Below are 13,735 nucleotides of genomic sequence, written 5' to 3'. Positions count from 1 at the left end.
ACACCATCCATAATTTGGTTAAAATTTTTGTGTTCTTTGCATGTTGCTAAATTAGGGTTGCTAGTTCTGCGTTGGAAAACCTGGGGACTTTGGGGGTGGATCTGGGAGAGGGTGGGATTTGGGGAAGAAAGGGGCTTCAACATGGTACAATGCCATAGAGTCTATGCTTCAAAGCAGCCATTTTCTCCAAAGGAGCTATCTCTGCCATCTGGAGATTAGTTGTAAAAGTGGGAGATCTCCAGACTTCACCTGGAGGCTGGCAACCCTATAAAATGCTCACAAGAGATCTATAAATTGCTTTATGAACATACCAGGTTTCTTGAATACATAATCAAACCATTGTTTTGCTAACCTAGTATGGTCTACTTCAGTGGGCGAAAGTTCATCCATTGTCTCAGGCACAGGTCTTGAGGCTCCAAGGATTGAAGCTGGAACATAAGAACATAAGAGAAGCCCTGCCGGATCAGGCCAATGGCCTATCCAGTCCAATACTCTGTGTCACACAGTGGCCAAAAAAAAAAAACCCCAGGCGCCATCAGGACGTCCATCAGTGGGGCCAGGACACTAGAAGCCTTCACATTGTGCCCCTCCCAAGCACCAAGAATACAGAGCATCACTGCCCCAGACAGAGAGTTCCAACAATACACTATGGCTAATAGCCATTGATGGACCTCTGATCCATATGTTTATCCAATCCCCTCTTGAAGCTGTCTATGCTTGCAGCCGCTGCCACCTCCTGTGGCAGTGAATTCCATGTGTTAAATCACTCTGGGTGAAGTACTTCCTTTTATCCATTCTAACCTGACTGCTCAGCAATTTCATTGAATGTCCACAAGTTCTCGTATTGTGAGAAAGGGAGAAAAGTACTTCTTTCTCTACCTTTTCTATTCCATGTACAACCATGTAATCTTGCAAGCAGTCAGAGCACATGACCTTTCCAAAGTTGCTCCTTTTCCTGGTTGCATAGGATTGTCCAGTCTTCACTACTACTTGTAAACCATTGAGTACAGTTTAATTATTTTTCAAACAGAATTTTAGAAAAGGAATGGATAGATTGAATTTCTCTCTCCAAAGGTACTTGTCATATATGAGTTAACTTTTATTCCATTTTGTTTACTTGCTCTGCACTGCTGCTAGAAAAAAGTGTAAGGAGGTAAGAGTTAACTTCCGTCATGCTTTCATTCATGTGTACAAATCGCTTTCAACTGATACAAGCAGGAGTATGTTTGGTTAAGCAAAGTTTATTCCATGAGAAACTGACCTACTGGCATTAAACATTTGCTATTCAAAAGTTTCCCATCATAGCAGTTGGATTAGAAACTTTTTCAGTTGGTGAGGCCTAAGGCAAATATAAGCTGTTGCCTCAAAAATTTAAAAGTAAAACAACATGACTGAAAAAAGTTATTTGACTATTATAACCGAGCTGTCTCAATATGCATTGTAATCATAGCACCATTATCATGAAACGTTCATATGACTTTGCTACAATTTTGATACTCTTTCAACTTAGTTTAAAATATCAGCAAATTTGCTTCCCAATTTCTGGGCCTCAATAATTGTGATTTGATCATAGTCACCCAATTTTTTTTATGTTATTATTACTTTTTCATGCGTAGTTTTCTTTGCTCACTGAAACTCAAGGTGGCTTACAGCTGAAAACATAGCAGTAGGAAAAATAGAACCAATAGGTACTCCATAATAACTGGAATGGGGTTGCTGGTTGTCATTGATGGAAATGGTACTCCCAGATGGCACTGGCCAAATATAGTTCTCAGTGTCTAGGGGAGGGAGGGGGTGCTTGCTGCTGGGCAACTGAACCTACTTTCCCACTTCTTGTGCTTGGTAGTATACAAGAGCCTTGTGTGGATTCCTTGCAGCCATGGCTTTCATATGCCATAATAACTGTGAGCTTTTAGCAACATGCAAAGAACAACACAAAAACCATAACCAAATTATGGACTGTGTTAGGGTTGCCAGTTTTTAAACTGCCCTGTTAATATCAGTTGATCTGCTGAAATTATCAGGTGATGTTGTTTAGGCTCCATGTTATGAACAGATTCAACTGCCCATTCCTGCTTATTAAACTCCTGTTAAAGCGGCAGAACATTTCTTCCCTGACCAGTGAGCAACCTTAAATGGTATCCATACTAATCTATAATTTCTTAATATAGATCGAATACAACCAATTAAAATGAGGGGATAAATTCCATGAAAAATGGAGAAATGAATGAAAAGGCTCCATTGTTAGGAGGTCATCCAGTTACTCTAAAGCTGTATGCAGATGATGTCTTGTTATTTTCATTGACTAGGCAAGGCTCAGAAATCAAATTGAACAATTTATTAATTACTGTGAAATGGCATTACTTAGTATGTCAAAATAAAAATATTGTCATTAGGTGGTAATAGGAAAACAGGGAATCCTTGGAAGATGCAAGGAATGAAGTTTGAGCAAGCCTATTCTTATAAATATCTGTGTATCAATTTTGATGCACTTATGACATGCAAAATCCATTTAAAAAATAAGAAGCTTTCAGCTTCTGTTTAAATCCTTGAGGAAATTTTATTTTACCAAAAATGGGCAGTCTTTTTCAGCACCGCTCAAATTATATAATTCTAAGGTATTACCTGCAATCTTTTATGGGGCACCATTGAGATAGAAACTAGCTTTTTTCTAATCATATTGGGAATTCCCAGTTGGGCCTCCAGTTCTATTATTAGATTAGAAATTGGGTTGTGTTCCCTATGGTCAATTACACAGAAATATGCTATCAGGATGAGGTTAAAAATATTTTTAATAGAACACCATAGTCAATTAGTATGTCTTATGAGACAAGACTCCTTTTTCACCATCAAGCATTAATATTTTTCTCTGTAAATTGTGAAAGTTTGGATTTTCAGCAGATGACAATTTATTCAGTTATTGCTCTGATCACTTATTGAACACAATAACTGAAGTGAATGTGTTGCACGGTTGGTCCAGGCTGCTTCCTGATTTGTGTAGGAAGTGTTCCTTGGTCTCCTGCCTAAAAAACAAGTCTAGCTCCCAACCTAGTGGTGCATAATGCTAAAAGAGCTAGAACTTCTGGCTGCCAGACTATCTTATGATCTCCTGGCTATACTACACACAGCAGTATGAAATTATTATTATCATTGCCATTTTGTGCATATCCCCACTACTTGCTTTACAGGTACTAACCAATGCTCCCTCTAAGCTGTGGGGTCTTGTGAGTACAAATTCAACTTTGTGAGCTACTGGCATTACAGTTGTGAGTTACTGCATACATGAGTTGGCTCTGGGGCCATTTTTCCTGAGCTAATGTGTGAGCCAGTAGCTAAAAACTGTGAGCTAGCTCACATTAACTCAGCTTTGAGGGAACACTGGTGCTAACTATTTGATCACTATTCAAAACCTTAAATATAGAAGTTTAATGTTATTAGCAAGATGCAGTTCACTTCCAACAGCTGGATAGAGTGGAAGGCTTAAAGGCATTCCCTGGATAGAAAGAACATGTTTGTGTGTCTCTGGAGCACTAGAAATTGTTTCACATGTATTGTTTGGTTGTTAAAGCCTGGTGTGATATTGAGAATTTTTGTTAATTCTGACATTTGTTGTTTTATTAAATATATTATCTTGAAATTTTTGTTTTCTAACAATATGGACTGATAGGAAGCTGTTGCCAAATTTCTTGTACATGTTTTTAGATAGTTGTAATATTTGATTATTAATTTATCTGTTTTTTCCCAAATCCAAAATAATGAAATAATATAATGAAAGTTAAAACATTTCAGTTTTTATCGCAAAGTATGGATAGGAACTTGATTCTTCCCAGTCCTACATTACTGGGAGGTACTTCCAAGTTTCTGCCCTGCCTGTAGTTGATATGAAATTTTAGCACAAAGGAAAAATGAAGCCTGACAAAATTCTTAGGTAGCATTCAGCTAAGGGGTTTTCTTCATGTCCTGCTCTGTAATCAAGGAAAGTAGAAAATAAATCTGAAAACAGGATCCATCTGAAGGCAACTGATCTTTACATTATCCCACAAGCCATTGAATGAACTATGTTTGACAATGATCTGCTAATAATGACATAGTAGTTGGCTTGTAACTCAGCATAGACCCAGATCCACATTTGCTATGTTGACACATGCTTTAAAAAAAAAAATCCTTGCCTCCTCCCATTTATATCCCATTTCCCTCCAAGGTGCTCAGGATGGTGTACATGGATGAGGTTATTCAATTTTCTTCTTTTCATGAGGTTGAGTAGGAGAAGAGAGAGAGTGACCTAAGGTAATGCAGCAAGTTTTATGACCCAGGTATGGATACATATCCAATCCCAGTGCACTACTCCACATAAAGCATATTGGCATTTTTGCACCACTAAAGTCACACACAACTTTCAGAGTGGAGTAAAATGTCATTTCACTACCCTGTTTCCCTGAAAATAACACCTACCCAAAAAATAAGCCCTAGCAGGATTTCTATGCATTTGTTAAAGCCCTACCCCGATAATAAGCCCTACCCCGATAATAATACCTAGTGATGGGCATTGCAAAAAATTCAGGATGGAATTCCGGGTCTGGAGAGTTATGATAATGTTTCAGAAGATGACTTAACTGTATTTGAATAAATGTAGATTGTTGTATCATACTTAATAAAAAATAAGACATCCCCTGAAAATAAGCCCTAGTGTGTCTTCTTGAGAAAAACAAATATAAGACAGTGTCTTATTTTCGGGGAAACACGGTAGACTGGATGTTGGACTTTAATCCATGCAACAATCACCTCCAGGTTACACTAACTCACTGTACGCAGGGCTACCCTTGAGAGTGACCAGGAAAGTACAACTGGTCCTGAATGCAGTGACACAATTTCTCACAGGCACGCCACACAGCACATATTCAACCAGTGTTTCACCAGCTTCAGATTTAATGCCAGATCAAGTTCACGGTTCTGGTACTAACTTTTAAGGCCCTAAAAGGTCTGGGACCAGTGTATCTACAGGACAACCTCTCCTGGTGCACTTCCAGAAGAGTTTTACTCTCTGGAGAGAAGAACCTTCTGGTGATCCCAGGCACCGGCCTAATGGAACATTCCGCCAAATTACATCCATGCCCTGCTGGACTTGGTACAGTTCCATAGGACCTGTAAAAGGAGTTCTGCCAGGGATGAGAACAGCAACAGTTTCCACCATGCCTGGCCTCTCCCTCTTTTTTCTCCTTCTTTGCCATCCCTTACGTGGTAAGGATAGGAATTGGTCTTTATGTGCCATCTTGTAATAGCAACTGGAATTATTTATAATTTTAACTGTTTATTGATTCTGACTGTAATTTACTGAAATGTTGTCCACTGCCCTGCACCCTACCTGTAGGGAAGGGCAGTCTATAAATTGATTGAATGAATAAATAAATAAATGCTGTGATCCCAGCTACCTGATAAATCATGTATGGGAGGAATGAAGCCACAATGGTAAATTAACTCTCAGATAAATACCCAGCAGACCCACTTTTCTTGACTCATTGTACATCAGTTTTCCCCAGACAACCATGGCCAACTTACCCCTTTTCGCTTATTCTTCCCATATTGTTGGCTGGCAACATGGCACTGCATGAACCTTCTGCATAACTTATCAAGTGACATACAGTTGGACCTGTCTCATGTTCTGGCATTCATTCACACAGGAATAATGACCCAAGAGGACCCAATAATGACCCAAGTACAGTTAACCCCACTAGAAAATCCTGTGTTTAAAATGTGAACTAGGAAATGCAAAATTGTTTAGGCTGGCTGCTTTGGACTGGAAGTAACTAGAAATAAGTCAAAATATGCAAAGTTGCCAGCTGTGGCTAAGGGTTTGTCCAGATGGCAGCTTTCTCCATGGCTGGTCTAGAACTATAGCTCAAGGAAGTACCAAAAGGAATAGCCAGGGCTGTATTAGTGCAGGGATTCTGTTAGATGGCCACTCCTTTGGACTGTGACATCTGGCACTCCCTGGTTTACATTATGACTGTCAGGGATCATCAGCACAGAACAAAGTTTGAGTCCAGCAGCACCTTTTCTTTGTGGCTTTCTAGATACTTTCTCAACACAATCCAAGACATGTCAGAAATAAGTTCCACTGTGTTCATTATGGCTTTCTTCCATGTAACTGCATAGGATTGTGTCTTATAGTTGCTTGGACTGTCGCTATTCAGTTGTTGTGGAAGACATAAACAGCAGCTATGGCAAGTCTGGGGAAACTGTGTTTTCTTCTTCCCGCACACATTGCAGTTTGCTATGACAGCATGATTTGTAGACCTTTAAGCAAAGTAATGTGAGCCAAGTTGCAGGGCTCATCAGCAAACCCTTGATGCCGTATTATGGAGAGAACAACAGCATCAAAATGTGTAACTACCATCTTAGCTGGCTATACTGTACAAACAGTGACAAAATCCAGATATTTGTCTTTGGAAGTTATTTCTCTTGCCTTTCATATCTGGCTTTCAGCCCAGAATTTGAGGCTGCTGTATTGGCAGTTCTAGAAGTTCTCACGTGGCTCTGTAATGTATTTGGATTAGAAATAGAAGGCTTTGTGTCCCCCGCCCCTCCAAACATTAGTTTCCCTTTCCTATGTTACATATTTGATAGATTTTGTCATGCTGTGAGGTGGTTTCCATTGAGTTAATCTGTTGAAAATGCTTTGATACTCTTGCCTGGCTCAAGATTAGTCATTCTTAAGGAACTAGTATGAGACTTGCAAAAAATAGTCTTTCAGGTTTTTTTATGCGAGCAAATTTCTTACAGCAGAAGACACAGATCTCTTCCTCATTTTCATAAGTGATTTTGTGCCTCTTGTTTGTGTAAGGGACGTAAATCATTATGTTTCTCAGGCAGTGATTTTTGTCTATAAAATGCAGTGCCGCCATTTCAAGTGTAATACTTTCAGAGTTGCAGCCAATGATACTAATCCAAATCGTGTGAAATATATATAACATTTTAAAAACTTTACAGCATTGCAGATGGAAGAAAAATGTTATATTAGCTGTATTTTTTGTCCTTAATGAGCATTGGGGGGGGGGGGTTTGTCACCAGGTGGTGGTAAGCAACTGAAACTCGGCTTGAACTTTGCTGCCACCATATGTAGGATGGCTATCAACATTTGGGTTTGGTTGATGTGACACTGAAGCTTAGACAGCTGCTGTTGGAAAGCACATGACAAAGCCACCCACAGTGAAAAGTCAAAAATTTCAATTATTTTAGAGTCTTCCTTTTTAAAATATTTCTCTGTTGTTTTTTTCAGAGCACTTTTTCGTGGAAACTCTGACGTTGATCAACTAGGAAAAATCTTTGAGTGAGTAATAATTTCCTCCATTTTTTGTCAGGGCATTTCTAAGTGCTTGACTTTAGCACAATAACGCTTTAAGCCAAGTAACCTTTCCTGGGAGTAAGCCCCACTGAATAGACCTGAGTATGATTCTGAGTAGACCAGTTTTGGAATGCTTTCTGTTTGTTACATTTGTTGCATTAACTCCAGGCATTTTCCTTCTAGCTTTCGCTTCTGTTATCCTTTCATCACACTGGATAGGTTGTATACTTACAAAAAACACTTGTTTTTCCGGATGTGCCCAGTATTGTGGGGATTACTGTGTAGAATGTGATGTCAACATCCATGGGCTTTGTTAGCCTGAAAGGCCATTAGCAATGGCAGGACAAACTCTTCCTATCCACACTAGCTTGTGGATGTTTATTTTATTGTTTTTTTAAAAAAACAAAGTTTGTGGATATCCTGACTGTGTGTTCCCCCTGCAGCCTGGAGCACCTACCCTTCAGTTCTTTGGGTAAAATCCAGAAGTAGCAATACTGTTTCACACTGCCCTGCAATTTTAGGGCTCTACATATATTTCTTTGCAGTAAAGCACTCCTTAGCTGTGTAAAGCCAGTGCTAGATCAGTCATCTCACCTTTATTGTATTCTTTTCAATTTTTTCTGTAATATTTCTAGCGGTAGCATGGCTAGAGCCATTCTATCTGCATTCAATTTATTATACAAAGGTAAGATGTTACAATACAGATATTGGCACTGGTTGGCTAATATAAAGGCATATTACAGATAACTGCATCTGAAGAACAAGAGGAATGAATTTCACCTTTAGTACTACTGTGATACCTAACCTTGATCCACTATCAGTAGTTTGATAACTGTGCAATCAAAATGTGGGTGAATAGCTGGTGGGAAAAGCTTGAACTGTGTTTTCCAGCTTTTAAATTCCTAATTGCCCCTAATTCTCCTACTAACTCCACAGACCAGATACAATAACTATAGATTATAAGCAATTTATAATAGCCGCCCTGAGCCTGCTCCGGCGGGGAGGGCGGGATAGAAATAAAAAATTATTATTATTATTATTATTATTATTATTATTATTATTATTATTATTATTATTATTATTATTATATCCTAGTCCGTTTCATTCCTAAATAAAACTTTTTAAAAATACATTCTCGGAATGCAATTAAAAAAAAAATACTTAAAATGTTCTTGAGGGAGCACATCAATGTTGCCATATCCTTACACTGATTTTTTTTTGTCTTTTCAGAGAGCTTAGACAGGTTAATGAGTTTATTTACTTGAAAGATTTATATCTGGGTTTTTAATTGTCTACAGCAGTTCAACAAAACCAGGCAATAAAATAAATAAACCAACAAAAGGATGTTTAAGCAGTGAGACTGCATTAGACAAATTACAGAACAACCATGTCGTTATTGAGGCAAATGCAACAGAGCCAAACCAGAGGAACTTTAATTAGAGGCAATAAGCGAGTGTAAAATGGCAGATTCAAAACAGGCCAGGCCAACATACAATAAAAAAGTAAGAGCCAAATTAAATACGGATTTGGCATCTGTAGTCCAAAACTGAAGGTGCCAGACCTACTATTCTGCTCTGGACACCCATTCACAACTGAAAAGACACATGGATTTGTAACCCAGACACTGGAAATAAAGGCAAGTTCAAGGCTTAAAACCTCCTTCCTTAAAGCCCCCCTCCCATTCACACACCTTGACTTAAGCGAAGTAATTATTTATTACAACAGAGTAAATACAGTTTTGCCCACAGGGTATGGTACCTCCCACGCCCAAACTCTTTCACTTTCCCAAACCAAAGGTCCAGTACTCAGTGTCTCAGAAGTGTTGTTTTTTTGTGGAAGCTGGTTCAGTCGCAGTCCCTCAGAAGCCCCTCAGAAGCAGGCCTTCGGTGAGAAGGACCTCTCTCCTCACCATCCAAGAGAAGAAGTCAGCTTCAGTTCAAAGACAGATGGTCTGGGAGCTAACCTCCTTCAGAAGAAAGGATTTCCAAAAAGGGAGGGCCCACATCAGAGAAAACCTTCTTCAGCTGAGGCCTCAGCACTCCAGTCCTTGGGGAGACCTCTTTCCACCCATTACCCAATTTTCTTTTCTTCCAGTCAGTCCTACACACACTTCTCCCAATCAGCAAATTAAGTAATTTCATTGCTCTCCCCAACAGCATGTATCCCCAAAGTCTACAGACTGACCTGGCACTCACAACAGCACACCACATGGTACATGGACATGATAGAGGAGAGAACTAAGCTCCTTAGAAGAAGGGCAGAGGGGAGATTGGGTTGATTCCAGCCAGCTTTTTCACTCAGTCTTGCCCAACTCCCCTATCTACTGCAGGCTTTGTTCCTCATGGCTTTTGTACATGGAGGTCTCATTTGCCCATATCCCTCTTTTTCACCAGCTGAAAGATGGTCAGATCCAAACTATTGACTAGAGTGCTGGTGCTAAGGAGAGGGCCAGAAGAGGAAAATTCTTGCAACTATGTAAATTGCTTCCCTTTATATGTCTTGACCTTCTCTGGTCATACAATTGCTATCTCTATAGGAGCACCATGTCTTTTTTGCAACATGTAATAATCCTCACATATGCATACATAACTCAGGAATTGAAGGTATAAATGAATTTGCATCTCTGTGTGAAATGGAGACAATCTTGGGTGTGCACCTAAGTGCGGCTTCCATTGCAGGCAATTACAGACAGAAACAAGCAGATCAGGTCAAAGAGAGAGACATCCACTTGTTTCAGAAGAGTTCCTTCCATTTTCAGGAGTGGTTTCTGAAGCTTTAATAATACTTGTGTGCCATCAAGTCCCAACCAACTCATGGCAACCCTAGGACCATGGAGTTTTCAAGGCAAGAGATAAAACAGAGGCAGTTTGCCTTCCTCTGCATAGCAACCCCCAGTCTTCCTTTCTTAAACAGCCCTCTGAAAAGATTTTTTTATTTTGAATGGAAAGTTTTTCAGTTGCAAGGTTTGGGTTGAAACACATTGGCTTCCATTTCCTGTGCTCTATGCCCAATTCATCTGAGTCACTAGCATGGTTAATTTGTCATGCCCTCAAATAGCTTTTCCTGCACAATCTAGAATGTTTACTGGACTTTTGGGGCAACTGCTTGGCTGCTGAATGGATGCTATCCTGGACAAACCACTGGCCTGATCCAGCAGAGCTGTTCTTATGCTGTTAAGTCAGAAATAGATGGTTTAGGTTTTCTGGCTCTGACAATTATCCTTTCAATTCATTTACATCTGGGTTGATTAAATAAAATGCTTTGTTGCCTACAGTACAGAAAACATGATGGACTTTTTAAAAGTACCATGTTTCCTATGACATTTCTGGTGAGAAAATGGGCCAGGATAGGATTGAACTAACAGCTACCCACATACAAGCTTTTCTGTCTGTTTTTAGTAAGTGTCATTACCTGTTCAGAAAAGAATTTGCCCATTAATCAGAAAGAGAAAATGTTGGGCCAGTTTGAGCAGCCGCAAGAGAATCATTATTACTGGATGTGCAGAGGGCGGGGAAAATCTGTCAGCGTTTATCCCAGTAAAGCAATAATCTTCTAATAGTTCTAGTACCTCTCTTGCTTTGCATATGCTTTGGTGGACTTCTCTGTTTTTACAGCTGGTGGCCACTAAATTTACATTGTGATCCTAAGCAGGCTTAACACTCTTGAAGTCCCTTGAAGTCAACGGGCTTATAAGAGTGTGGAATAGTCAATTGCTTTATCAAGCTACTGTTTGTATCTCAGGAAGCTTCATTCTTTTATCTACAGAGTAATTTTTAATAAACTTTTTTTGGTGGAGGGGAATGGGGAAATGATCATTTGGAAGAGAGCAAGAGATTTTCTGGTCTTTCCCTTATGTGAGGCAGCATCATCCACAACTTCCCTCCGACATTTTATTTGTTCCAAGGAGGTAGACACACAAAGCTGCAGCCAAAATAAACAGGAATCCTGTGGCATCTTAAAGACTAACAGAATTTTATTTCACCTTAAACTCCTGTAGACTAGAGCAGGCTTTGACAAATTGAACCTAGGAGCCAGCCTAAAAAAATTCAGGATCCAGACTTTCCAGTGTTCTTAATCTTTCTATCTTTTCTTTCCAGTGGCACTGCAAAGAAACCAGTCAGTTGCAATGCCTTTGTGTTTTCCTGTCTTCCACCTGCAGCACCAAACTTCATTTTTGTGGTTCAATAGCAAAAGTGAAACATTAAATAGTATTAATTTGTGTAATCCTTTTACCTCAATAAAGATCAGGTTAGTGATCTCAGTTTTGTGGATGCCCTCATAAAAACATGAACTGCTGACTTGGGGGAAGCCTCAGCCAATAGAAGCAAGAGAGAGCTCAGTAGCTCTTCTGTGTGATTGAGAGGGCCTGGAAAAACAAACTCTGCCCCACCCCCAAGGTATGAGCCTCAGCCAATGGAGAAAATGGAGATTTTGCTCTGTAGCCCCTATGCAATTGAGCAAGCCTTGCAAAGCAAACTGTTATGTAGAAAGAAGCAAGATATAGGGAGAAGGAAGCAGATGACAGCCAGTTGCTTGGGGGCCTGATAGGAGCCCTCTGGGGGCCTGATTCGGCCCCCCAGACTGCATGTTTGACACCCCTGCTTTACAAGGTCTATGAAGGAACTGTTCCTCATAGCACTGGAAGAAAGCCCATGAAGAGCATGGGACAAAAAGCCCACAGAAGAATCTCCACTTTGTTGAGATAGTCTTTTCTGTATTTTTTCCACCTACACAAAAGGCCTGCCACTTACAGTGTCTGAAGTAGTAGTCCACAAAAGTTTCTGCCAAAATAAATTTTTGTTAGTCTTCAAGGTGCCACTAGACTCATTTGTTTCATGCACAGATAGAAATCAATTATGTTCAGCACTTTTAAAAGAACTGTATATATAAATATCGGGGTTACATTCACCTGGAAACAAATTTCATTGCAGTCAGTAGGGTTTAGGTCCTTGCGTCTCAGGAAACAGCCACATTATAGTAGTCGATTGCATTGCATATTTTGATTCATAAATGTTTAAATGGATAGTACCCAAGTTATGTATTTTTGTGTAACTGTGTGTATTTACAGATACAGATCTACCTAGGGGTGGACTGCATATTCCACATCACTCAGTAATCTTGGATTATACCTATTTAGCTGTTGTCATGGGTGTCTTCAGCCAGGACTGATGACATGAAAAACACTGAAGATATAAATGAAAGTGTAAATAAAGCTACTTTCTATTCACAGTTCATGCATGCACATTGGGATTAAGGGCCACCGCACTGTGTTCCAGTGGTTTGGGTCCTATCCGGGGGGGGGGGGGGGTCAGAAGATAGGGATTCCTGCTTTGTCCATTGCCACTGTGAATTTCCTTCATGGTGCAGGAATTGGATTAGATGATCCTTGGGGTCCCTTCCAGCTCTGTTTTTTTTTATCCCCCATGCTACCTATATCTATATGAAGCCACTGGGAGGGATCAACAGGAGGCATGGGCTGCAGTATCACCAATATGTGGATGATACCCAGCTCTACCTTTCTTTTTCACCAAACTCTCTGAAGATTCTGTTGGTGTTCGGAACTGGTGCTTGGAATCTGTAACTGGGTGAACAAGCTGAAGGATTGGCCTTCGGTGTTCTGCAGGGTTCCAAGTACTACACATTGAAGTAGTCCAGTCTAAACGTAAGTAAGGTATGGATCACTGTGGCTAGATCTGACTGATCCAGGAATGGACACAGTTGGCACACCTGCTGTAGCCAGGCAAAAGCACTCTGAGCCACCCTCGAGCTGAATGATTTTCCAAGGTAGCTACTGCGTTGACCAGCACTCCCAAGCTCTGTGCCTGGCTTTCCAAAGGGAGTAGAACCCCAACGAAGACAACTCCCTGGTCTGCCTTCCTAGAGAACCTCTATCTTGTCAGAATTAAGTTTCATCTTATTCATCTAGTTATTCACTGTTCAGCTTGTTCACCCAGTTGTTCACTGTGTGGGCTACATCAGCATCCTGACTTCTGAAAACTCTTGCTTATGGAAATGCCCTTGCTTTCAGTACAAGTGCAAGAAGAGATGGCTTGGTAATAGGAACAAGTCTGCCCCCTTGTGGCACTTTGCAACCATGTTGGTTTCTAGTTCCTAACCAGATGATATTTTGCCTTGAAGAAACATGGTTCCGTTGAAGTGTCATGATTTTGTATGGAACAGACCACATTAAGATGATAGCTAAATACTTCAACTAGGCATTTTGTTAAGCATCCTGATTTCCAGGCTTTCTACTCAGCTGTTTTCAAAATGACATTCTAGAGTCTGTCTCACCAGATGCTTGGTTCTATGTCATGTTGACCAGTTGTAAATATGAAAGTGCTTGGGAACACCTACTATAAAGGTGTTTCTGGGGAGGGGAAATTACAATATACC

The 13,735-nt window shown here is 40.1% G+C and overlaps 1 protein-coding gene across 3 annotated transcripts in view; it reads left to right on the top strand.

Annotated features, from left to right (window-relative positions):
- The window catches only part of CDK6 (cyclin dependent kinase 6), a 132,163-nt gene that overhangs the window by 115,846 nt on the left and 2,582 nt on the right, over positions 1 to 13,735 (top strand). For all 3 annotated transcript variants that reach the window (XM_060248507.1, XM_060248509.1, XM_060248508.1), the window contains one exon: positions 7,277 to 7,327. In XM_060248507.1, the coding sequence (XP_060104490.1) occupies positions 7,277 to 7,327 (51 nt within the window). The remainder of the gene's footprint in view (positions 1 to 7,276; positions 7,328 to 13,735) is intronic.

Source organism: Heteronotia binoei, chromosome 10 (assembly GCF_032191835.1).
Source record: "Heteronotia binoei isolate CCM8104 ecotype False Entrance Well chromosome 10, APGP_CSIRO_Hbin_v1, whole genome shotgun sequence".
Taxonomy (NCBI): Eukaryota; Metazoa; Chordata; class Lepidosauria; order Squamata; family Gekkonidae; genus Heteronotia; species Heteronotia binoei.
Note: the sequence above shows the minus strand (reverse complement) of the source record. Positions and strands in the feature narration are given on the sequence as shown.